Below are 26,289 nucleotides of genomic sequence, written 5' to 3' on the forward strand. Positions count from 1 at the left end.
ATCCTTGAGTTGCCTACAATCATCGGTATCATGACCAACATCTTTATGGTACCTACAGTACCGTCTCTTGTCTCTTTTCTCGGGGTCTCCCCCTAGTGGCTTTGGACATTTGAACTATTTATCTTTCTTAATTTCTATTAGGATTTGGATCCTTGGACCATTCAACCTTGCATATTCAGTGAATCTTGGTTATTGATTCCTCTTAAAAGAGGAGTTAGAGTTTTTTCCTGTTTGAGGATACTTTTCCTTGGCATCGAACTCCTGATTTGTCTTTCGCTTCTTGTTTCCTGCGGGATCATTATTTATCACCGCCTTCTTCATACTCTCCTTCACCTTGATATACTTTCCGTCCCTATCCTGGAGTTGCAGCATGCTTTCAGGAGAGTGCTTGGCCAGGGACATCTTGAAGAAATCATCTCTAGTCCCTTGCTACGGGGCTATCATATCTACCTTGTCGTCAAGATCCGGGACTTTCAGGGCCTCCTTCGTGAATCTATTCAAGTAGACTCTAAGGGACTCCTTTGCTTCTTGGACTATGCCTATGAGAGAAATCGAACTCTTCTAGTGTACTCTGCTACTAATAAACTACTTGATGAAAGCTTGACTCAAATTCTTGAAAGATCTAATCGAGTTTGAGGGTAGACGGTTGTAACACCTTTTAGCCATTTCTGACAGGGTCTGAGGAAAGGCCCGACACTTGATAGCTTTATTTACGGGCTGTAGTAACAGGGCATTAGAGAATGTCCTGACATGGCTACCTAGGTCGCCAATATCATCATATACTCTGATGGTGGGCATCTTGAACTTTCTCGAGATGTGGGCATTCATTATTTCTTCAGTGAATGGCGGGTTTGGATCATCAGGATCTCCTAGGGGCATCAGATCACTTGGGCCCTAGGGGCTGCAGCCCTTCTTGGTGTTGGACCTTTCAGGTCTATGATATGAGGAAAATCCATTTTTCTCGCTGTAGGTGGTGGTCTCGGGGTCAAGTGCATCTCCAGATCACGCTTCAGCCTTTGGATCCCGGCTTCATGAGCCCTGATCCTCTCTTGTACATCTTGGAAAATCATTAATTGAGTGTTCTTGGGTTGTTGATAGCCACTAGGCATTGGCTTCTTACCAACACGCCTCCTCCTTGGAGCGACTTTATCGTCCGATAATTCAGAGTCTATAGTAGAGTAGGGTCCAGTGAACTCTCAGTTCTCAGGGATGAGAGCAAAACACGGATTTATTGGGGCGTCAACCCTCGTTCTTTACTCCGATTAGAGCGTCCACTTCCTCCAACCTCGGGATATAGAGGCATCCCGTAAGGTGGGTTGGTGGTGACGATCATGGAGTACTCATACCCAACGGATTGAGGTTTCGCTATTGCATGTAGTTGCTGAAATTGGGGATTAGTCCTTTGAGAAGCCGGGGGATTCGTCCCTTGTGGCGGATCTTGGAGTGGGGGATTCGTCCCTTGAGGCTGAGCCTCAGATGCCCTTACAGGGGTTCCTCCACCTTGGTTGTTGGCATAGGTTGAGTATGGGGGTACCGGGTATCTCCACTACTGAGGAAATCGTCTGTGATGGGATGGGATCATCGGCTCACTGTTGTTTCTGCTCCGTGTGAGTACCATGATTGTTGTTGTTTTCCCACATTCTGCGCCAAATGTTATGGAATAAAAAATAGAGTGCGTTAATAACTAATTTTAGGGTTTGTGAGTTTCGAGTTGTAATAGTTGTTCTCGCGGTGGGGACTATCTGTACTCGCAAGATACCTACGTATCTCTATGTTGTAGAGAATCAAACCAAAAATGTAGTTCTAGGTTGAGGGGTAGAATCCTTTATATAAAGATGAGTCTAGGGTTAGACTTGTGTTGGGAGACTTGGTGGACAAGTCTCCTACTTAGATGGTAATTCCAAATCCTTCCTTGTAGGAATTTGTGTCCGTTTTGGACACATGTCTCTGCTCTTCTAGCCGTATCGGGCCTAGTCCGTGAACAACTCATGTTCGTAGAACCTGACGACCTCTGTTAATGGGCCTTGACCGCTTGGGCCATCTCTAGTCTGTTACAAGCCTAGACCAGCATGTTCTGTATTGGGCTTTGGACATGAATTCTAAATATAATTAATACGACATTTAATGTGTTTTTAAAATATATTTTCTATCCATATCATATACCTTAATAATTTTTGACATTATATTTTTTAATGTGTTCCTTAAATTTAAAATTAGTTTCGCCTTTGTCTTTGATATAAATAGTAAAATCCACGTTAACATACCACCAAATTCTTTTTTTTCTAAGTAAAGCTACGCATACCCCATTTTATATTAAAATGACCTCCTTTTCTTTTATGGATGTCCAAAAAATTGAACCTTATACTTATAGTATTTATACAGATATTTAGGAGTTTTGACCATATATATAGTTAAAATAATTTTTTTAATAAAATTTAATTTTGTAAATAAAAATATTGATCTAGTATTTTTATTAAAAAAGATTTTTAAAAATATAATAAATCTAGTTATGTGATCAAATCTCCTATAAATATATGTGGTAGAGTATATAGTACTCGTTTGGAAAATCTTAAAAGAAGTAGTTTACGACTTAAAACGAATAAGTGTTATAAGTATAAATAATTATACATTATATAAGTGTTTGAATAATTTTACTTATGAGTCGAAATTTTTTTACTTAAATAAACTAAAATTAATAAATCTTAAATAAAATTATCTTAATTCTTAGATTTTAAGTTAGATTAACATTTAAAAATATATATTTTAAAACTAAAATAAATAAAAAAGTGAAAAATCAAAATAAGTTGAGAAAAAATACAACATTGCTAATATTCAAGTTATATATTTATAGGTTATAAATTTAACTTATAAATTGGATCGACAAATCACGCGTTTATAAGCTATTAAGTTAGACTTATAAGATTTGAGAAACATGACCATAGTATGAGTGGGGCTGCGGACTTGCACTGATCCGTACAAAAAAATTAGTGGGCCTTGGGAAATTATAGAAGTAGAAGCTGGGCTTCTGTATAAATTACTCTGTTTAAACAGATACGCAGTCTACTTTGAATTACAGCCCTCGGATCATAATCAATGTATGTAGACTTACAGTACACTGTACAAGATTGTGGGGACCTTGTAATATAAATAAACGTAATTTTATTTAAATATTTATTACTTCCCCGGTCTCATTAAATTCTATACATCACTTTTTGACACGTTTTTCAATACTCGTTTAAAATTATAATTTTATAATATTTTTTAAATTTTTTTTAATAAAATTTTATGTTTACATTTTTATTCAAAAAAAATTGAAAAAAACATTATAAAACTATATTTTATGAAAGCATCGAAATACGTGCAAACATGTATACATTCTACGGGGCGGAGGGAGTACAAAATAATGTGACAAAATTTAATTAGTGGACATAGCTAGTGTACTAAAAATCCCCGATAAATCTCTAATTCAACCGATTAATCCCTTATAAAATATTTGACCGATTCGATTTTTGAAATTCCATTAATTCTTACGAATTTTTCTTTATTGGAGTATATATAATTATTTATTAAAATTAAAATAGTATATTAATTTAAATATGAATAAGTATAAAAATTATGATATATTAAATATATATTTGTTAATAAATAAATAATATAATGATAATAATATACTAAATATAATTTAATATTATAATACATCCGATTTTTACTCCGATTAATCCTCCGATTAATCCCCAATTTTCAATTAATTCTAAATCGATAGTTCAATTTATATACTAAATATAAGTGTAATATATAAGTGTAATATATATACAAGCATGCAAATGGCGCCTTGTGTTCTCTCTCTGTCTTCTCTCGAGCTCTCCTACCAAACCAAACTGTTCATTTATGCTGAATCATTTTTTCTTGTATTTTAGAGAGAGAAAAAGATTTGAGAGAGAGAGAGAGATGGCTCCTAGAGGACGAGGAAGGCCTAAAAAGGTTTGGATTCTTGATTTTTTAACATAGTTTTTTTGATTTCTTGAACTTTCTTGATTTTTTTTATTTAGTTGTTGTTTTTGTAGCCTAGAGAGACACGCATGGGTGCTGCAGCCTGCAGTTGATAGTATGAAAAATCTTGGGTTCGAAGATAAGCTTATAAAGAGCACCGTGAAGGAGCTATTGAAGGTATATATGATGTGTATTTCTCGATTTTTTGGAGAAATAGTCTTGATTTATTTTTTTAATCCTATGTTTATTTAATGTTTTGCTGTGTAAAACATTAGTATATAATTAAAAATGCTTAGATTTTTGTGTTTCGAGTGTCTTTAGCATTTACGCGTATGTGTATTTGAGTGTTTTGTAGAGTGTGGAAGTTATACATTAGTAGTGTTGATCAGGGGTTTTTGATTTTGGGGAATTGTAGATGTAAAGGGGTTTTTTGGATGATGTTATATATTTTTGGTTGGAATTTTTGAATGATTTAAGGTGTATGGTGGAAGTGAAGCTTGGCCTTTGATAGAAGATGGTTGTTATGCTAAGCTTCTTAATTTGCTTCTGGAAAAGAATGAAGAGAAAGGAGGCGGCAATGGGGCAGGCAATCACGTCCAAGAAGGAAGAGGGATGCAGTCATCTTGATCAGCCGGAGCAGACAATGGTACTTACTCTATACTTTTCTTAGAAACAATGTGCCATGTTAAATTGTTTCATTTTGCTGTTTGGTAATAATTATAGTATTATAACTTTTTCACTTATGTGGATCAGTCTTCGTTGGTTCATTTTGACGTGATGCATATTTGGGATAATGAGCATCTACAATTTAAGTTCATCAATATTCAGCAATCAAGACACCAACAGTAAATCTAAGAGAGTTGAAATATTGTATATATGACCCATTCCCATAAGTTTGAGTGTAGTGTAAGGACTATGGAATATACTTTTCATTAACCCTTTATGAACAATCTATGCTTTATAGTCCCAATTTTCTAAATACGCTATCATGAAATATACAATCTTGATCTTTTGCATAGCATTTAAATACTCTGATTTTGAGTGCATTGATATGCTAGTTGATTTTCTATCAATACTTCATGATCTGCCTAGCTTAAACTTGGGTCTTCCTCAATGGTTCTACTAGGCCTGTAATACGTAAGACGTAAGTGATGACTGAATATCGGGTTTTGACTTGGGTTCTAGTATAATTAATTAGTTATTAATGTGTGATCGTTTCTTGCTTTGACGTTACTGCTATCATCAAAAGAAATGATGGTCTAATCCACTCTTTTCCATGTACGCTAGAACTTATTGGAAAGCGTATAGTATCTCCCTCCCTGAGAGTTCTTTATACAGACATGCAGTTATTATAGTCCTAACTCATCACCCTCTGTCTCCAAAATATAATGCTGTTATGCTGTACATGATTTAATCTGATTTATTTTTTCTACTTCACTGCTCTGATTCATTTGCACTGGGGATTTTAGTGATATGTATAAGGCTACTAGTACAGAAAATACGAAGTGCAATAGTTTTCCTTTTGTTAAGTGGATCTTCTGTAAAGTGTTCATGCTTGCTTTTAAGCTTAAAGCATAGATGGTGGGCGAGAAATCAATGATGAGGTTCTACATGGTATTAACAACTAACAAGTGTACATCAATTTATAACCTGATGATCCATCGCAACATGAACACATCCATTTAAGTGATGAATTGGATTTAATTAAATTTATATATGATCTTTACAGTGCACTTGTTGAATGCTTCATTAGTCTAGTCCAATACTGCCTACTCTTTTCCTCCTATTTGACATCAATTTCAACGTAGGCATCTTATCAGAGTTGAACGAACTTCAGCTTTTGTCAATATGGAAAAGGAATTTAGTTTCAACAGGGCAATGGATTGTTTAGAAAACGATTTAGTACAAATATGTTTGTATAGAATCATATACCAATTTAAATGCTTACCTTTGACTCGAATGAGTACATCAAGTGATTCTTAATCCTAGATTTTGTTTGACATACGTGGTCATGAAATATTTGAACCTTGGTCTTTTGCTTAGCATTTGACCAACTCAGGCGTTGGTTAAGATCATGGGTGTCTACAGGGTAAGTGCCAACAAGCAGGAAACCAACCATAAGTTTACAGAGCTGATTTTTTTATGTGACTACTAGTGGTATTGTATACATTTGGGTGTAGTCTTTGGAATATGCAGTTTATCAAACCCGGTATTAGCCTTTTGTGCTTCTTAGTGCCAAAGTTCTGTTTAGTATACATTATCATGAAATATTTTGCACTTGATTTTTTTTTTTGCTGCTAAGTTTGATCTTGATATTATGAATAGCATTTGAGCAACTCTTTTCACTCTGACTCGTGTCCATTGCTATGCTAGATAGTTGTATGTCTAAACTCCACACTTAAGCTTAAACTTGCATCTTCCTCTATGTAGTGGTACTCAGAATACAGTGCCTGAGTGATGGCTAGGAGTTTGGTTTTGCATATGTACAAGTTCAATAATGACCCTGTATTATTATTATTTCTTGTTTTAACACTTATGTTATCGTCAAATGACATGATATTATAATCCATCATTTTCCATGTATACTAGACTTGGAATAGAACCCCTTCAGCATCTGTACTTGATGTATCATGGTTAATTACTCTGGTTCAACAACTAGAACTATGCTGAGAAGTTACATAATATAAGTAGGGCTCCGACTATACAAAATGTTCCAGTGTAGAAGTTTTTCTTTTGTTAAGTGGATCTACTCTAAACTGTTTATGCTTGCAATAAGTTTTAAGTATAGATGGTGGGGATGAAGTCTGATGAGGTATCGGAGTCCTCTGAACTTTATCTTGTGTTAACTCCAAATTGATTTTTAGTTGCACAAATAAGTGGAGTGTCTAAGGCATAATGTGGTATAAATCCAATTGTAGAGAATCTTATATCAAGTGCTCAACTAGAATCGATTTATTTTATTTGTAATTTTAGCATTTGTCAAATCCTTAAAAACTCTGACTTGTGTGCGTTGCATTGTTAATTTATAGTCTGGTTCTTAAAGTTGTCTCGTCAATCCTCGTCTATATACTTCGAGTATAACTGTTACTTGGGGGTTTATTCATTGTTTTATCACTTAAGTTATCATCAAATGACATAGTATTCTGGTGCAACCTTTTCCATGTGCACTATATTTGAAAGGAGTAGTGTATAATTGAAAATAGCTTATGCCCCGTTTGGATACATGGATTTCATTTCAAATCCTAGATTTGATCAAATATGCTGTTTGGCAAATACCAATAATTTGGAATTCGATTTTGTTCAAATACAACCCAATTACACAACAAGTTTAAAATTTTGAATTTGAAATACTTGCAAAATACATGTCATTTTAAATGAAATTTTTTCACTGAAATTTCTTTTAAATTTTTTTTTTAGATAAATTTCCGAGAATTTTTTTCAGAAAACTTCTCTGAGAAATTTTCTCCGAAAATTATTTCTCGAGAATTTTTTTATAAACTTTTATCCGAGAATTTTTTCTTGGAAATTTTTTGCCGAGAACCTTTTCTCGGGATTTTTTTACCGAGAACTTTTTCTCGGAAATTTTTTCCCGAAAATTTTCTCGGAAATTTTTTCCCGAGAATTTTTTCGGATATTTTTGCCGGAGAACATTTTCTCGCGAATATTTTTTCCGGGATGTTTTTTCGAGAACTTTTTCTCGGGAAGTTTTTCCGGAGAACATTTTCTCGGGAATCTTTCTCCCGGGAATTTTTTTCGAGAGACTTTTCTCGGAAAATTTTTCCAAGAATATTTCTCGGTATTGTTTTTTCGGGAATTGTTTCCCGAGAACTTTTTCTCGAGAATTTTTTTCGAGAGACTTTTCTCGAAAAAATTTTCCGAGAATATTTCTCGGTATTGTTTTTTCGGTAATTGTTTTCGGAGAACTTTTTCTCGGAAATTTTTTTCCCGAGAATTATTTCTCGGGAATTTTTTACCGAGAACTTTTCCTTGGGAATTTTTTTCTGAAAACTTTTTCTCAGAATTTTTTTCCCGAGAATTTTCTCGGAAATTTTTTCCGGAGAACATTTTTTCGGGAATATTTTTCCCGGGCTTTTTTTTCGAGAAACATTTCTCGGAAAATATTCCCGAGAACTTTTTCTCAAGAAGTTTTTTCGGAGAACATTTTCTCGGGAATCTTTCTCTCGAGAATTTTTTTTGAGAGACTTTTCTCGGAAAATTTTCCTGAGAATATTTCTCAGTATTGTTTTTTCGGGAATTGTTTCCCTATAATTTTTTCTCGGGAACTTTTTTCCATGAATTTTTTTTGCGGAAATTTTTTCGAGAAGCTTTTCCCGGATAATTTTCCCGGAAATTTTTTTCGAGAAACTTTTCTCGGAAAATTTTACCGAGAAAATTTCTCGGCAATTTTTTCCCGAGCAACTTGTTTCGCGAAATTTTCTCGAGAACTTTTTCCTGAAAAACATATCTCTGAAATATTTTCCCCGAAAATCAATTCTCGGGATTTTTTCTCGGAATTTTTTTTAGTAATTTTTTTCCCGAAAATTTCGGAATTTTTTTCCTAGAAATTTTTCCGAATGAAAATGTTTATTCGGAAAATTTTCTAGAACGAAAAACTTTCTAGGAAATGTTTAAAGGGATCCTTTTCATCAAGAAATTTTTCGAAATTTTCTTTTGGGAATTTTATCTCGGAAATTTATCTTGAAATAAATAAAATAAAATAAATATTTCAATTTTCCGAGAAAATAAAAAAAAATTCAAGTTTTAAGAAAAATTTTAAAACAAAATTTTGAAATTCAATTTCTTGAATTTAAATTTCTTGAATATCCAAACAAAAGATTTGGAATTGAAATTCTGGATTTCAAATTCTAGAATTGAAATCTCGGATTTGAAATGAAATCAATGTTTCCAAACGCTACATTATGTTAATCCCAGGTTAGATTTTCAGTGAAACAGAAAAGTGAATTGATAATCTCACTGTGTAGTGTAATGTAATGTATAGGATTCTTACGAAGTTAAAGTATTACTGTTAATTAACTAGAATAAAAAGTGAAGACATATCTGAAAGTACTGGACTTCAAAGACGGTGAAAAGATTGCCACCTCTTGACAGACTAAGATACTTTTCACTTGAGGCGTTCTGCAGTGGTCCTCATAGATTGTAGCCATAACTCTGTGTTGTGCAAATAATAATCGGTCTAAAAATATGTTTAAAGGGGGCTCTGCATTGAGATTGAGTGAAATGTTATCTGCAAAATTTACCTGTATACATGTTCATTATGAGCATGTAAAGCTACTAAACTATCACCCTCTAAGCATAAGATTGCATTTTGCAGACCTTGGAACAAAATCCGGATGCTACGGCAGGAGGTAATGCTGAGCCCTGGAGGTAATGCTGAGCCCCAAAATGATGCTGAACCTCCTTTCTCAGACATTACAACATATGTACAAACCGTACAATATTAGATACTCACTAATATATTGATTAAGCAAATTAACTTGATGTTACGCCTCGCCAGTATTTGTATGTTATTGACTGTATGGAGAAAGAATATTAGGGCATAACTGAATAATTGATAGTGTGCATATACAGGTCTTGCGGTTACTAAAATATTACATTACAGAATTTGATAACATTGGTCATTCCAGAGTAAATGATCAGAATGATGTTCTTCTTGCTGCAGGCATGGAGGATTCCCGTGGAGCTGATGTCAATCTTGATGTCCCTGCCATCTACCCAGATGGTAGTAACCTTGAAATCACTAGCATCATCCATCCCCTCGCCATCCTCCCTTCACAACCACCCGTTGGAGCCGTTCCAAACCGACAACGCAAGCCTTGTTACGGGTGGCTTAGTGACGAAGACGAGGACAGTGATGATATCGTGTATGTCCCTGCCAAATTACCAAAAAAAACAAAATGGAATAAGATGGGATGTTCGACCAGATGACATAGACTAATTATTGAAGTTATCAGTAGTCTATCATGTCTTGGAACTAGTTTCAATTATAGTAAAAACCATGAATTCCGATTTTTATGAATATTGTAGAAAGTCCAACTTGGATTAATGTTTTGAACTAGTTGCATTTTTCAACTTGTAAACTTTAAGCTACATTTTAAGAGTTTATTGCCTGCTTTTGCCCCCTTCTCATTGTTCAATATCTAGGTTTGTTGAAAGCTTGCTTCCGTAATTCAGTCTCCAAGTATAGAGAGTTGGAATCGATATAAAAGACAGGCACGACAGAGTTTCAATTGAAAAGGTGGTGAGGGGAAGTTATGGAGGACAAGAAAGATGAATTTAAGAAATGTGCTTCCATGATGTCCAAACTTGCTAGGCAAAGTGTTGGTGATCAAGGTGCATCTTCCCAGCATCATCTTTCATGAGACTGTCAACACCCAGTTGTTGTACATGTTTACAGATATTTCATGCGCCTCTCTCCTCATTCTGAAAACAAAAAAGAATTGCAGCAGGGTGGATATGATTTCATGAGTTGTTGAATTCTTGTTCCTGTAACTGATAAAAGATATGCTTCTGATCTGTTCATCTTTTTTGTAAACGACACGACACCTGTGTTAGTTTTAAGCATTGTGTGTATCTTTGTAGAGACTCCAACTTGGATTAATGTTTTGAATCACTGGCACTTCGGAAGATCATTTTATTCAATTATGATTTAGTAGATGGATTAAGTTTTGTTATGATATTTACTAAAGAGATTAATTGGATCGTATATCTATCTAAGGTTGAGTCCAAAATAATATAAGAAATCATGTAGATTATGGTACAACATCAAACCTGTAAAATGATTCGACATGCATATATTTTAAGGTCAATTAACCACAGACAGAACTTGAACCACCAGAGAATATGGCCAACTAACACCAAAAATCTCAAAGTTGTAGAATTTCATATGAACAAATTGCCCATCGTCCTGTTTTGTTCAAATTGTGACCCCTGATACTGATACATAGTACATCTAAAGACATGAGCTTGCCCTCTTTTTCCAAAACTCTAACTATAGCCACAAGTCAAAACATAACATGGCTACTTCGCCAAAAAAACACATTGTGGCAAATTCAGAACATATCCCAGCAGGCAATCCCTTTGGAATCGCCTACAGGAAGGGGGGGATTAAACGGAAGTCCAAATTTCATGGTGCCACCATATGTAGAGAAGAGCAAAAAAAACACTTGTTTGGACCACACAGTTGATTGTAATTAACAAGAGCTTCAGTAACAGCAACACTTGCCAGGAACAAAAAACAGACTGTGATAAGCTTTACTGACTCATAGACAAAACACTTATGGAAGTTCATTTCAGCTCCACATATCACATCAGACGATGACACTAGATGATTAGCAACAGCACGTTTTATTTGTAACATCATATTGAGCATGCAATAAAACTGCTTTTGGGTTTATAGAACCCAAATAGCAGTACACGGAATTGCAACAGGAAGCAGGGAAGTCTTCTTCAGATACTTGTAATAAAGTTTATACGGGAAAGATATTACGAGTAAGGACCCATCTCAATGCTAGCATAAGAAGGTTTAAGAATAGCACATCCAACCCAGAAAATTAACAATTAAAGGAGTTAAATCTAAACTAAATGCAACATGCAAGTCAACAATTAATCAATGCACGTGGTGGTATAAATTGTACATATTCTTCTTGCATTTTAATCTCTTTAAAGAGATAAACCAATAAACAAAATGGGATAAAAAAATAGTAAAAGAAGAATGATAGCATCATGTATTAGCACAATTCCGACAGTCAGCAGTGCACCAGAATTTTCGTTGAAATATCTTTATTGTATCACATTATCAACCAGTCTAAACGTTACATGGATGTGGCAATCAAATGTCATCATCCAACAACTCACACCACATAAATATAGATCCGCTTTTTTTCTATTTTATATATTTTTAACAAGGGAAAGAATTAAAGTCACGACTGCCTGACTTTTTCAGAGAAAAGAGAAGACTGTAAAAGATAAATGTTCAGGCTGCTTAATTTTACCCTGATCTTTTATTATGCTTTTCTTTCTAACGTACGGATCTTGCAAAAATATTCAACTGTACATCTTCTACTCCAATCTTTTCTTGCTACGAAACCTCCAAAAATTTCATTAGACAAAGTTAATATATACTTCTATAATCCAGCTATGATATTTGCAACTTCCAGTTCATAAAAAGAAGCAACTGAGGTCTCCCCTGTAACCTCTATACGGGGTTACAGGGAAGCAAACTAGCCCAACCGCCTTGACACAGGTCCTATATCTAGTAAATTAGAACTTTGACAAATAATATACCCCAGCATATCTCATACCATATAAAGGTGAACCACCTTAAAAATATTAGCCTACAATCCAATTGCCATAACTAGTACTGTAATCTTACCTTGTGTTTAATTAAAATATAAAACTCTCATTGATCAACAATTCTTCAGACTTAATATTCCGTCCAACTTCCACTAACACAATAATGTAGAAGAATGCTTATGAAAGTAAAGAATTGCAACTATATAGCGTGTCTAAACCAATCAAATCCAGCATAAAATCTGAACATTTGCGTCAAATGCCATTCACATAAAAGCATCTCGGATCTCGATTATCATTCAAAACAATAAAAAGGAAGCTAAAAACATCACAATTACAAAAGTATGAATATACCACCAACAAAAAAGAAAAAGGAAAGCTGCTTGGCGTAATTCAGTAACACAGCTTGTCTACATCATAAAATCCAGCCTTATAAAACACACATCAGAGCAATTACCACTAACACTGCCCATATCCGTCACAATTATCGAGCTTTACAAGCTAATCCTAACTCTGCATTTCCTCTTTACCGATGAAACCCCGTTATATCAAAACCTTGTTCCTGTAACAACACCAGAATCAAAACCTTGACACACCCCGCAATTAAATCTAAAACACGAAAATCAAATAAAACAATGTGAAAATATAAAGCACACCTACGTCTGTTTGGCAAAAGAGGAAGAAGAAGGGACACGTTTGTTTCGAAACATCATATAACCAACCGGCAAAACAACTCCTATCATCATAATAGCTGCTCCGATCAAATAACGGAGTGGGCTCGGTGGCTCCACCTCAATTAGCCTCTTTAACTGCACAATTTTTAAATTAAGTAAGTACCCAGATCAGATAATTGTGTGTAGAGAATAAATAGATGTATGTATAGCCCTAAAAGAGAGAAGCCCTTTTGTACTTGACCCAGAATCAAGATTTGACGTAACTAATGTTCTCATTTATGCTCAAGGACTTGTGGATTTTGAAGATCTTAAAATGGGGGATGAGAGGGATATACTTACAGGCATGTTGGAGATGAAAGGGCAGCTAAACGCAGAGAGAGAACGGATCAATGGTGCTTCATATTCGATTGATTTTTGAAGAGTGTTATGTTTTGTAGGCAGTGTTTGGTTTGGTACCAATGGGAAAACTACGGAGTATTTTTATTTTCTACTCCTATTTTTTTTTGTCAAATTTGTTAAAATATTTGAATAAATATAAATTAATTGTCAAAACGTATCGAGAAAGTCTCTCAAATCTTACTGAAGGCTTGTACAACTTCTTAGTAAGACTTGTAAAGTTTATCGAGGAAAACTTGTAAAGCTTATTAAGGAAATTTTGCAATATTTAATGAAGAATATTTGAATATCTTATTTAGCAAGACTTGTAAACCAACTACTATAAATAGCTTATTTAGCTAATAAAATGAGATACAACTTTCTCTCCATATCTTCTATTCTCCTATACTTCCTCTACATTAAACATAACTAATATTTTCAATCAAGGTTTATAACACGTTATCAGCACGAGTCTCTGTCAACTGAAGTTTTATTCTCGAAAGAGCTACGACTTATTCTGACCCACGAGTCTCTGCCAACTGAAGCTTTATTCTCGAAAGAGCTACGACTTATTCTGATCCACGAGTCTCTATCAACTAAAACTATTTCATAAAAGAGGTACGATTTCTTTTACTCATTTTATTCTAATTATTATTACATATTTATTTATGTTACCGATTGAAATCTATAAAGATGGCTATGACGTCAAATAATATTATAAAGATGGCTCTGCCGTCAAGTAATACTATTATAAAGATGGCGCTGCCGTCAAGTAATAATCAAAATTTTTCTGGCTGGCTATGCCGTCGTAACTTTTGTATAAAATTATTATTTCAACTTGCCTGTTTAAATATTATGTGACATATTATATCTTATTTAAAATATATTCAGAATGGTGAATCTTGCAAAATTAGAGTTTGTTGCCTTGGATGTTTCAGGGAATAATTATTTATCATGGGTCCTTGAAGCGGAATTACACCTTAGTGCTAATGGCCTAAAAGATACAATTGACCCAGAAAAAATCCCAATTGTTGAACAAAATACAAAAGCAATTATCTTTCTTAGGCGTCACATCCACGAAGATCTAAAATCTGAATACCTCACTATCAAAAATCCACGCACCCTTTGGAATAATCTCAAGGATAAATTTGATCACCAGAAACTTGTTCACTTGCCATCTGCCCGATATGACTGGATTAATTTGAGGTTACAGAATTTCAAATCTGTAGCTGAATATAATTATGCTCTTTTCAAGATAAGCTCAAAATTAATTTTATGTGGTGAAAATATTACTGATGCTGAAATAATTGAAAAGACCCTCTCAATCTTTCACCCCAACACTATGATCTTAGCTCAACAATATAGGGAGCAGAATTTTCAGAAATATGGCGAGCTGATATCTCTCCTTCTTGTGGCTGAAAAGAATAATGAGTTGCTACTGAAAAATCATCAGATATGTCCCACAGGCTCTGCCCAGTTACCTGAAGTACATAACACGTCATTGCTAAAGAATGAACGTGGGAAAAGGCATAGAGGAGAACGGGGTATGGACAAAATCATGGACGTGGAAATTTTCGTGGTCGGTTTCGTAATCAATATCATTCTGGCCATCTGATGTGGCAACGTGATGGTTACAACTCTGGCCACCAGAAATGGCAACGTGAAGTGCCAAATAAAAGAAAGGCACCCCAAGAAGGAGAGAACCGAGGAATCTGTCATAGGTGCGGATCTGAGGGGCACTGGCAACGTACTTGTCGCATATCCAAACATCTTGTTGACCTCTACGAGTCATCCAAAAGGAATAATGGAAAGAGAGTAGAAACCAGCTTCGCTAATTATAATCTAGTTAATGAATCAATCAATAAGGCCTCAAATGAAATAGACACTGGTGCTAATCTTTATTATGGTTTAGACGACTAGACTTCATATGTATTGTCTTGCTTTACTTATTTCCTTTGTGTTTTACTTATTTCCATAATGTAATTATTTTATGTACTTGTTTCATGTTGGTGTTCTATGTTCTCGGTGTGTTTTTAATAAATATGTTTTTCGTTTATATATGTATATAGATGGAAGATATATGCATTGTTGATTGCGCAACCACACACTATTTTACAGAGTCAGAAATACTTCTCACAGTTGACTAAAACCAACTCACATGTCTGGACGGTATCGGGTACATCAAATATAATAGAAGGTTTTGGGAAAGTTAGTTTTCTTCTACCAAATAAGACACACATACACATACAAGAGGCTCTATACTCTAGCAAGTCAACTAGAAACCTACTGAGTTTTAAAGATATCTGTTTTAATGGGTTTCACGTTGAAACTACTAATGAGAATGAAAAAGAATACCTTCCCATCACCTCAAACACCGTTGACAATAAAAGGGTCTTAAAAAAATTCCACTCAGTTTCTTCAGGATTATATGTTACGAGTATACGAGTTCTTGAATCTCATAGTGTCAACATCCCCAAAGTCATAGACCCAAAACTACTTTCCCTTTGGCACAAAAGACTCGATCATCCAGGATTATCTATGATGCGTCGTATCGTTGAAAATTCTGTGGGACATCCTCTTAAAACTCAAAAGATAATATCCCAAGATGAACTTCATTGTTCAGCATGTTCCTTAGGAAAACTGATTTTCCGACCATTTGTTAAGTGGCATTTATGACATTTATTTATGCTCTAATAAGCTTTGAGTTGGTGTATTTGTACTCAAGTTGTTTGTGTTTTAACGTGTTTTCAAGTGTTTTTGTATTTCAGGCTTTACTTCGTGAATCAGGTGAATTAGCATTGTTTTAATGCTAATATGGTGTTTAGGATGTGTTGAAATAAAAGCTTGAAAGACTGGCTCGAAGCTGCAAGGAATAAAGAAGAAGAAAAAATAAAGTTTTGGCAGAAGGAAGGCGCGCCCGCGCTGGTGTTGCGCGCGGCCGCACCGGGGGAACAGAAAGTCAGCGCGCCCGCGCTGGTGAAACGCGCGGCCGCACTAGGTCGGGATAAAAAAAATCGTAATTCTTTTACAATTCGAATTCTGGACTCCTGGGATGCATGGGATGCTATATAAACACAACTTAGGTCATTTTTCAAGAGATATTTAGAGATTCGGAGTTTTCAAGACATCAAGGAAGGAGAAGACAACAAGATACCTTTTGGTATAATTCAACAAAGGCGAAGACGATCTAGTTTATTCTTGTGAATCTTTATTTTAAGTTGTAATTTGGATGCTTGTTTCTTGTTTTGTTGAACCTATATTCTTGTGTGTACTTGGTTTTATTTATTCGTATAAAGACTACGTTTGCTATATCATGTTTTCATTGGAACCCACGTTGGCGATGAGTTCGATTATGGGCTAATCGTTATCGTGGGGGTTCTAGCGGATTTATTTATAGATTTCTTTAGTTAAATTATTTGATGCCTTAGTATGTGGTGATTGTATGATATCCTAGTATTGGTTGTGCTTATCCGTCTTGTGAGCATCGCGAACTTATAAGATAGTGTGTTAATTCTTAATGAAGCGAAAGTGAATTTAAGGATTTAGAACTTGTCATGCTAGCATAGGTTCATGTATTGTTATGCATGATTCGTAGGTAATTTTAACCATCTTACTTACCCTATGTAATCAAGATAGATATTTGTGCTTAAACCGTTATGTTGTCAAATTCTATAGACATATAGGATCTCAATATAATTGGTGCATATTTAGCTTCTATCTCTTTTGTGGATGTCTGGTAGAATGGTACTCGTGCAACTAAAGTTGGCGTTTATCAGTTTCGTGTTGTCTGATTAGTGTCATCACCATTGCATGCTAAGGTTGAGAATAATAAGGTTATTGAATGAAGTATTTAATGAAGTTAGGATCCCATGTTTGTCATATATATTAACTCAGTTTATCTTATTCTCGTAGTTATAATAGTTAGCGTAATTCTTAGTTATAACATTCTCAATTTGTTATCATCTTAGCATTGAATAATAACCATACATTGTTACTTAGGTGCGTAATTTAGATAGTTAAACAATACCGTCTCTGTGGGATCGAATTTGATTTATATCTTATACTACTTGCAAACTCGTATACTTGCATGTAATATTAGCGCGTGTTTAGTGACTAACAAGTTTTTGGCGCCGCTACCGGGGACTGCAGTGTTAATTATTAGTTTATGTGCTTTCCATCATCGGTCGTTAAAGTTCATTGACTCGAACATTATTACTTATTTGTTTCCTTGTTTTATTTTAGGTGATCTAGCGAGGGTGTATGCATACGCGTTCGTGTACTCGTAAGAGAACACTGGATAAAGCCGAGGAAGAACTTGTGGTAGGTCATAGGGAAGTTTTTGATGAAGAAAGGAAGGTAGAAGAAGAAGAAAAAGTTGAAGAGACAATTGTAGTAGCTATGGGTGATCAAGCAGAAAATCTGAAGGCTTTGATGGACTATTCAAAGCCTAAGATTAATGAAATTCAGTCTAGCATCATTAGACCAGCCATCGCGGCTAACACTTTTGAGATCAAGTCAAGCACGATCCAGATGATACAGAACTCAGTTCAGTTTAGGGGTTCTCCTACCGAAGACCCCAACATGCACATCAGGGATTTTATCGAGATCTGCGACACTTTCAAGTTCAATGGTGTGACTGAAGACCCTATCAAGCTGTGACTCTTCCCATTCTCTTTGAGGGATAAAGCTAAGTACTGGTTACAATCTCTACCGGCAGGGTCTACCATAACTTGGAAAGATCTTGCTCAAAAGTTTCTCAATAAATTTTTTCCCATGGCGAAGACTGCAGCAATCAGGAATGCTCTTACCCAGTTTGCGCAACAAACTGGAGAATCTCTGTGTGAGACTTGAGATCGATATAAGGAGATGCTAAGGAAGTGCCCACACCATGGCATGCCTGATTGGATGATTATCAACTGTTTCTATAATGGTTACGTCTAGGCTCATGCTTGATGCAGCATCAGGAGGAGCCTTGTGGGCTAAGAGCTACGATGAAGCTTATGAACTTATTGAACTGATGGTTGCTAATGAGTACCAGAATCCTTCCCAGAGAATGACTCAGGGAAAAGTTGCAGGAATTCTGGAGTTGGATGCAACAAATGCTATAGCTGCCCAACTTAAGGCTTTGACAATGAAGGTGGACACTTTGGCTAATTATGGAGTTAATCAAATCACTAGTGTCTATGAGCTTTGTGCTGGTGCCCATGAGACTGATCAGTGCACAATTTTGAATGAATCAGCTCAGTTCGTAAGCAACTTCCAGCGATCGCAGCAACTTGTGCCCGCCACCTACCATCCAAACAACCACAATCATCCTAATTTCAGTTGGAGCAATGCTCAGAATGCGGTTCAACAGCCTTATCATCAGTATTCAGCTAAGCAGTACAACCCCCTGGTTTTCAGCAACCGCAGTATGCACCAAAACAACAACTCCACCTGCAACCAACTAATGAAAAATCTGAATTAGAAGAGTTGAAGCTTATGTGCAAGAGCTAAGCAGTTTCTATCAAGACCTTGGAAAATCAAATTGGGAAAATTGCCAATGCCTTGCTAAATCGTCAGCCTGGTATACTACCTAGTGACACTGAAGTGCTAGGAAAGAAGGAAGCTAAGAAGCAGGTAAAGACAATCACTTTGAGGTCTGAAAAGGTTGCTAATCCCGAACAAACTCAACAGTTGACTGAAAAAGATGGAGCTGAGAAAGTAGTAGAGCAGCAGGATGAAGAAGTGGAACCAAGGAAGACTACTGTTGAGCACACTCTGCCTAAAAGTAATACAGGGAAGAAATAGATCTATCCTCCACCGCCTTTTCCTAAGAGGCTGCAGAAGAAAAAGATGGATAAGCAATTCGAAAAGTTTCTGGAGGTGTTCAAGAAACTTCATATCAACATACCTTTCGCTGAGGCTCTCGAGCAGATGCCTAGTTATGTAAAGTTTATGAAAGGCATTCTCTCACGGAAGGTGAAGCTAGATGATCTAGAGATTGTCGCTCTCACGGAGGAATGCAGTGTTGTGCTGCAGCAAAAGTTGCCTCCGAAGCTTAAAGATCCAGGAAGCTTCACTATTCCATGTACCATTGGAAAAGTATCTTTCGACAGATGCTTGTGTGATTTGGGAGCCATCATCAATCTGATGTCTTTGTTAATTTTCAAGCAATTGGACTTACCTGATCCCAAACCAACTTACATGACCTTGTAATTGGCCGACCGTTCTATTACATATCTGAGAGGTATTGTGGAGGATGTCTTGATCAAGGTGGATAAACTCATCTTCCCTGCTGATTTCGTCATTATTGATTTCGAGGAGGACAAGAAGATTCCCATAATCTTAGGAAGGCCTTTCTTGGCAACTGGCAGAACCTTGATTGATGTACAGAAGGGAGAGCTTACAATGCGAGTGTTGGATCAGGATGTGACTTTCAATGTGTTCAATGCTATGAAATTCCCTACTGATAATGAGGATTGTTTAAAAGTCGAGTTGGTCGATTCGGTGGTCACATCGGAACTTGATCAAATGCTAAGGTCTGATGCCTTAAAAAAAGCCTTGTTGGGGAATTCAGACAGTGAAGATGACGAAGGTGATGAGCAACTGCAGTATTTGAATGCTTCTCCCTGGAAAAGGTAGATCGATATGCCTTTTGAATCACTTGTAATGGAAGGATTGAACAAAGCTCCTAAAAGTCTCAAGCCTTCTATTGAGGAAGCTCCCACTCTTGAGCTTAAGCCTTTACCTGAACATTTGAGGTATGCTTTTTTAGGTGATGCATCTACTCTGCATGTTATTATTGCATCTGACCTTTCAGGTAGCGATGAGGAAAATCTTTTAAGAATTCTGAGAGAGTTCAAATCGACAATTGGATGGACTATATCAGATATCAAGGGAATCAACCCTTCTTACTGCATGCATAAAATTCTGCTAGAAGAAGGTATCAAACCTACAGTCGAGCAGCAAAGAAGACTTAATCCAATCATGAAGGAAGTAGTAAAGAAGGAAATTCTGAAGTGGCTAGATGCAGGGATCATTTATCCTATCTCTGACAGTTCATGGATAAGCCCGGTTCAATGTGTACCAAAGAAAGGTGGTATCACTGTGGTAGCAAATGAGAAGAATGAGCTTATTCCTACACGGAAAGTCACGGGGTGGAGAGTCTATATGGACTACAGGAAGCTAAACAAGGCCACTAGGAAGGATCACTTTCCCTTACCTTTCATTGATCAAATGCTTGACAGGTTGGTTGGTCATGAGTACTATTATCTTATGGATGGTTATTCGGGTTACAACCAGATTTGTATCGCTCCAAAAGATCAAGAGAAAACTACCTTCACTTGTCCATTCGGTACATTCGCCTTCAGACGAGTTTCTTTCGGTCTGTGTGGTGCACCAGCCACATTTCAGTGATGTATGATGGCCATCTTTTCTGACATAATTGGCCAGAATGTGGAAGTGTTCATGGATGACTTCTCAGTCTTTGGCGATCCTTTTGATGAATGCTTGTAAAATCTTGGACACATCCTCAAGAGGTCCGTTGAAACCAATCTGGTTCTCAATTGGGAGAAATGTCACTTCATGGTGCGTCAATGCATAATTCTCAGGCACAAGGTTTCTAGTAAGGGTCTTGAGGTGGATAAGGCCAATGTGGGGGTCATTGAGAATCTTCCCCCTCCTATTTCTGTCAAAGGAATTCGCAGTTATCTTGGTCACGCGGGTTTCTACAGGCGTTTCATCAAAGACTTCTCAAAAATTTCAAAGCCATTGTGCAGTTTACTAGAGAAAGATGTCCCTTTCAAATTTGATGACGAGTGCCTTACAGCATTTGAGACATTGAAGAAGAGTCTAATCTCAGCACCAGTCATAACTGCACCTGATTGGAATGAACCTTTTGAGATGATATGTGATGCAAGTGATTATGCAGTTGGAGTAGTTCTTGGGCAGAGGAAGAACAACATATTTCATGTGGTCTACTATGCTAGTAAGACCCTCAATGGTGCTCAACTGGATTATACTCCTACGAAGAAAGAACTTTTGGCTATTGTCTACAATTTTGAGAAATTTCGATCTTATCTACTTGGGACTAAGGTGATAGTGTTCACTGATCAAGCTGCAATTCGATATCTTGTCTCGAAGAAGGACTCTAAGCCTAGATTAATTCGATGGGTTCTTTTGCTCCAAGAATTTGAACTAGAGATCAAGGACATAAAAGGAACTGAAAATCAAGTTGCTGATCATCTCTCGCATTTAGAGAATCCTAATACTACTTCATTGGATAAGACATTGATAAATGAGTCTTTTCCCGATGAGCAGCTGTTTGGAGTGCAAGAAGAAGAGCCGTGGTTTGCAGATATTGTGAACTACCTTGTGAGTAACATCATGCCTCCTGACCTATCTTATACTCAAAGGAAGAAGTTTCTACATGAAGTGAAGTGGTATATGTGGGATGAGCCATTTTTTTAGACAAGAAGCTGACCAAATCATCAGGAGATGTATTCCTTATAGCGAAACGGGGGGGGGGGGATCTTGCGAGATTGCCACTCAACAGCTTATGGAGGACATTATGGTGGAGAAAAGACAGTAGCTCGTGTTCTTCAAGCTTTCTTTTGGCTGACATTGTTTAAAAATGCTCATCAGTTCATTTTGAAATGTGATCGATGTCAATGTGTGGGTAATATGTCCAAAAGGGATGAAATGCCTCTTAATGTGCTTCTCGAGGTTGAGGGCTTCGATGTTTGGGGAATTGACTTCATGGGGCCATTTGTCTCATCTTTCAACAATCAGTATATCCTGTTGACGGTTGATTATGTATCGAAATGGGTTGAAGTTAAGGCCTTTCCAATGAACGATGCGAAAGTGGTGCCTAATTTTCTTCACAAGCAGATATTCACAAGGTTTGGAACTCCAAGAGTCATAATCAGTGATGAGGGGTCACATTTTTGCAACCGCAAGTTCACTACCATGATGAAAAGGTATAATATGAATCATCGCATTGCTACGACTCATCATCCTCAGATAAATGGTCAAGCTGAGGAATCTAATGGAGAAATCAAGCACATTTTAGAGAAAGTAGTGTGTCCATCAAGGAAGGATTGGTCTTTGAAACTTGATGAAGCTATTTGGGCGTATAGAACAGCATATAAAACTCTATTCGGAATGTCGCCGTTTCAGTTGGTCTATGGTAAGGGGTGTCATTTACCGGTGGAGCTCGAGCATAAAGCTTATTGGGCTTTGAAGAAATTGAATCTGGACTTGGATGCAACTGGAAAGAAAAGGATGCTTCAATTGAACGAACTTGATGAATTTCGACTTCAAGCTTACATGAATAATAAAATATACAAGGAGAAAGTCAAGAGGTGGCACGATCGGGGTCTAGTGCTCAAGAAATTTGTACCAGGGCAACAAGTTCTTTAATTCAACTCACGTCTCCGTCTTTTTCCTGGAAAGTTGAAGTCAAGATGGTCAGGTCCTTTCATAATCAAAACTGTGTTTCCACATGGAGCGGTGGAAATTTTTGAGAATGATTCGGGCCAAGCATTTAAGGTAAATGGTCAGGGGTTGAAGCATTATTATGGTGATACGGCAACCCGCGAGGTGGTTGGTGCCGTTTTGTCGTCCACTTGATCTCGAGATTCTACGTCGAGCTAGTGACGTAAAAGAAGCACTTCTTGGGAGGCAACCCAAGTATGTTGTTGTATATTAGTAGGTAGAAGAAGCAAGAAGAAAAGAGAAAAACACAAAAAAATCAGAAAAAGAAAAAAATTCAGGGCCAAGTACAGATTTTGGGCGCGCCCGCGCTATTCTAGCGCGCGCCCGCGCCGTTTTTCCAGTAGCTGAGTTCGCCCGCGCTGTCCTAGCGCGCGGGCACGCTGATTTTCCAGAAGTAGAGCGCGCCCACGCTGTCTCAGCGCGCAGCCGCGCCGGTCCCTGTGCGAATTTTTTTTAAGGCGGCAGTTTATAAGGTAAAATCGGGATTTTAATTCCAAAATCAATTCAAACCCGATTTTTACTCTAACACACCCCATAATTCCCTCTCCCAATCAATTCCATTATTTCCATGATTCCCATATCAATCTCACTTCTATTCCTTATCAAATTCACACCCCTCCACCTATAAATACATACACTTATACATAACTTCTCCATTAATTCACAAACTCTCAAACACAAATTCTCTCTAAACACTTAAGCTTTTATTCACTCTTTTTTAATCCGATGGCACCCAAAAGACAGAGAACTCAAGTTGGAAGCAGCACCACCGATTCATCATCTGCTGGTGGTGTGAGGCCTAGGTTTTCTACTCCTGAGGCTGAGGAGGAGTATACGAGGCTTCTCGAAGTCTATTGCTAAGGAGAGAGGAATTCTGTCATCCGGGAAGGATGGTAAGTTGTTGGAGATGATTCTCGAGATGGGTTGGGTACCTTTTTGTGAGGCTCCCACTGCGGTGCCCATGAGTGTTGTGCGGGAGTTTTATACCAATGCTAAAGCGGAGAAGAATGGCTTTACGGTGGTGAGGGGGATGACTGTCGAGTACAGTGCTGAGGCTATCAGAGTGATTGAGCAGCTTGCGAGGAAGGTGGGCCAGGACACTTGGAACGATAAGACTCCGGAGGATTTTAACTTGGATCTGATCGTTGCTACTCTCTGTGTGCCTGAGACTCATTGGAAGTTCAAGAGGGGCACTACTGATTACTCCACGTTCCCTGCCTCATGCATGAACTGGTTTGCACGAGCTTGGAACTCGTTTATTTACGCTAACATCATGCCATCTTCGCATGTGCATGAGATTACTGTGGAGCGTGCTCGTCTACTTTGGGGTATTCTGCAGGGTGATTACATTGATTTGGGGATGGTGATCTATCAGGGGATCTTGAGATTTTTGAGGGGAGGTACTACAGGTGCTATTCCTTATGCGTCCGTTATGACGAAGTTGTGCGTGGCGGTTGGTGTTCATTGGCCCGCACATGAGCAGCTGCAGCTTCCTAGTGCTCTTATTGACAGTTCTACCCTGTACAACATGATTGAGTGGTATGGTGGCAAGCCCGATCCTAAGGGGCTTGGTTATTCTTATGATCATCTACCAGGAGGACGTCCAGCCCCTCAGTCATATGCCGGTGGTACGCAGCAGGCTAGCAAGGCGGCTTGGAGAGCCGAGTTGGGAGAGGAGGCCGGTCCATCGCAGCAATAGCAGCAGCATCAGCAGGAGGTAGCAGGAGCAGATATGGGAGCTGGTTTGAGTTCGACGCAGTATAGGCATCTTGCGAGGAGGATGGATGCGATGCACGACATCCACAGTCGGTTTGCACGTGATCTCACCCAGGCACTTGGGACTGCATTTAGAGCCACCAGAGTTGACATTCAGTGGCCAGTTTTTGGTGAGGATTCCGTTTATCCACCTACGGACACACCTGACACTCCACCCGTTGAGGGCGATAATTCTGATTCTGAGTAGGTATGGCTGATTCCTTACTATTACCTTCACCGAGGACAGTGAATATTTTAAGTTTGGGGGTAGTAGTTGAAGGAATATGTTTGTGTGAGTCTCATATAGTTTGCATGTTCATGATAGTTTTATTTCATATAGTTGCATATATTTTGTCATTTAGTTTTTTTTTTGTTTTTTTTATTTTCTTTTTGGTAGTTTTTATGATAGTTTGTTCATGTAGTTTCATGCATTTGCATTATATCATGATTCCTTTAGATAATTTTTCCGATTAATTGGTGATATTAATACTAGTGTAGTGATGTCGTATTTAGTAATATTGAGTCTTATTGGATTGATTTGCATGTTAGAGACATTTATATTTCACTAAGTCTTATAGGTTGCTACAGTACTAGATCATAGTCATGATTTGTTGGTTTGTCGGGGTTTAATCGCTTGTTTATATTTAGAATTTAGGGTATTCTCTTAATAATAAAAGACATGGATATTTAAAAACCGGAGAATTGGATTTCATTGCTAGTTGTGTGGCTAGGTGTCAAATGGCTAGTAGCCGACTCATATTTTTATGAGTAGTCTAGGGTTGAATGAGATGGAGCGAAACACACTCATTCATAAATTGATTAAAAAAAATAGAAAAAAGAAAAAAAGAAAAAAAAAGAAAGAATAAGTGTTATGTATAATTGATCACGTGTGGGCTCTTTAGTACTCGAGTTATTAAGTTCTTAGGGGACTTTGTGCCTAGTTACCTAAGGCTTCTATAGTCTGGGATCCGCTAACATAACGCTCGCTACATGGGTACTATTGTATAAGTCTTTTGTGGACCTCACTCATTGCACGATCAAATAAGCATATGTGTTTTGTTTTGTATGAATAAAAGCATGAATCCATGATTAACTCTGATAAAAGAATTGAAGTGTTATAAATTATTTTGAGTCTAGCTTTTATTCTGTTTATAAACTTGCGATTGTCATGATAAGCAGTGAGTCATGGTTGTCGATCTAGTTGCTATAGTATATTTGTAAGCATTTGCACACACGCACGTCTCTGGTGTGTAGATTGATTTGTGAGATTTGACAGGCCTTTATGCGAATAATTGTATTTGCCGAAATGTTGCTAGTTTATTAGTTTAGTTATTCTTTGGGGATCGTTGCATTCATATTAGTTGCATTCATGCATTTTTATTTCTTGTTCTTTGAGTCAATTTATGCTTGAGGACAAGCATCGATTCAAGTTTGGGGGTGTGTTAAGTGGCATTTATGACACTTATTTATGCTCTAATAAGCTTTGAGTTGGTGTATTTGTACTCAAGTTGTTTGTGTTTTAACGTGTTTTCAAGTGTTTTTGCATTTCAGGCTTTACTTCGTGAATCAGGTGAATTAGCATTATTTTGATGCTAATATGGTGTTTAGGATGTATTGAAATAAAAGCTTGAAAGACTAGCTTGAAGCTGCAAGGAATAAAGAAGAAGAAAAAATAAAGTTTTGGCAGAAGGCAGGTGTTAGGGCGAAA

The 26,289-nt window shown here is 37.0% G+C and overlaps 2 protein-coding genes, 1 long non-coding RNA gene and 1 other non-coding gene across 6 annotated transcripts; 2 read left to right on the forward strand and 2 right to left on the reverse strand.

The window, feature by feature from the left end:
• Window positions 1–3,844: 3,844 nt before the first annotated feature.
• LOC141663616 (uncharacterized) lies at window positions 3,845–10,098 on the forward strand. Of its 2 annotated transcripts, none has more exons than XR_012551578.1 (5): window positions 3,845–3,981; window positions 4,065–4,167; window positions 4,468–4,636; window positions 9,323–9,375; window positions 9,671–10,098. It is a non-coding gene; the product is annotated as an uncharacterized LOC141663616 (long non-coding RNA). The 2 variants fall into 2 exon arrangements; XR_012551579.1 differs by having other exon boundaries at window positions 3,861–3,981; window positions 4,050–4,167.
• Window positions 10,099–12,529: 2,431 nt separating this feature from the next.
• Window positions 12,530–13,461, reverse strand: LOC141663615 (uncharacterized). 2 transcript variants are annotated; one of them, XM_074469404.1, is made up of 3 exons: window positions 13,314–13,461; window positions 12,961–13,109; window positions 12,530–12,862 (listed from the first exon to the last, which is right to left on the reverse strand). In XM_074469404.1, the coding sequence occupies exons 1-3, from the start codon at window positions 13,317–13,319 to the stop codon at window positions 12,844–12,846; spliced, it is 174 nt and encodes a 57-aa protein (XP_074325505.1). In that variant the 5' UTR covers window positions 13,320–13,461; the 3' UTR covers window positions 12,530–12,843. The 2 variants fall into 2 exon arrangements, with proteins under 2 accessions (XP_074325505.1, XP_074325506.1); XM_074469405.1 differs by having other exon boundaries at window positions 12,957–13,109.
• Window positions 13,462–14,241: 780 nt separating this feature from the next.
• LOC141665360 (uncharacterized) lies at window positions 14,242–14,964 on the forward strand. Its single transcript, XM_074471343.1, has one exon. The coding sequence runs from the start codon at window positions 14,242–14,244 to the stop codon at window positions 14,962–14,964; it is 723 nt and encodes a 240-aa protein (XP_074327444.1).
• A 3,173-nt stretch (window positions 14,965–18,137) lies between these two features.
• Window positions 18,138–18,244, reverse strand: LOC141669107 (small nucleolar RNA R71). Its single transcript, XR_012553402.1, has one exon. It is a non-coding gene; the product is annotated as a small nucleolar RNA R71 (small nucleolar RNA).
• Between the last annotated feature and the right edge of the window lie 8,045 nt (window positions 18,245–26,289).

Source organism: Apium graveolens, chromosome 6, assembly GCF_009905375.1.
Source record: "Apium graveolens cultivar Ventura chromosome 6, ASM990537v1, whole genome shotgun sequence".
NCBI lineage: Eukaryota > Viridiplantae > Streptophyta > Magnoliopsida > Apiales > Apiaceae > Apium > Apium graveolens.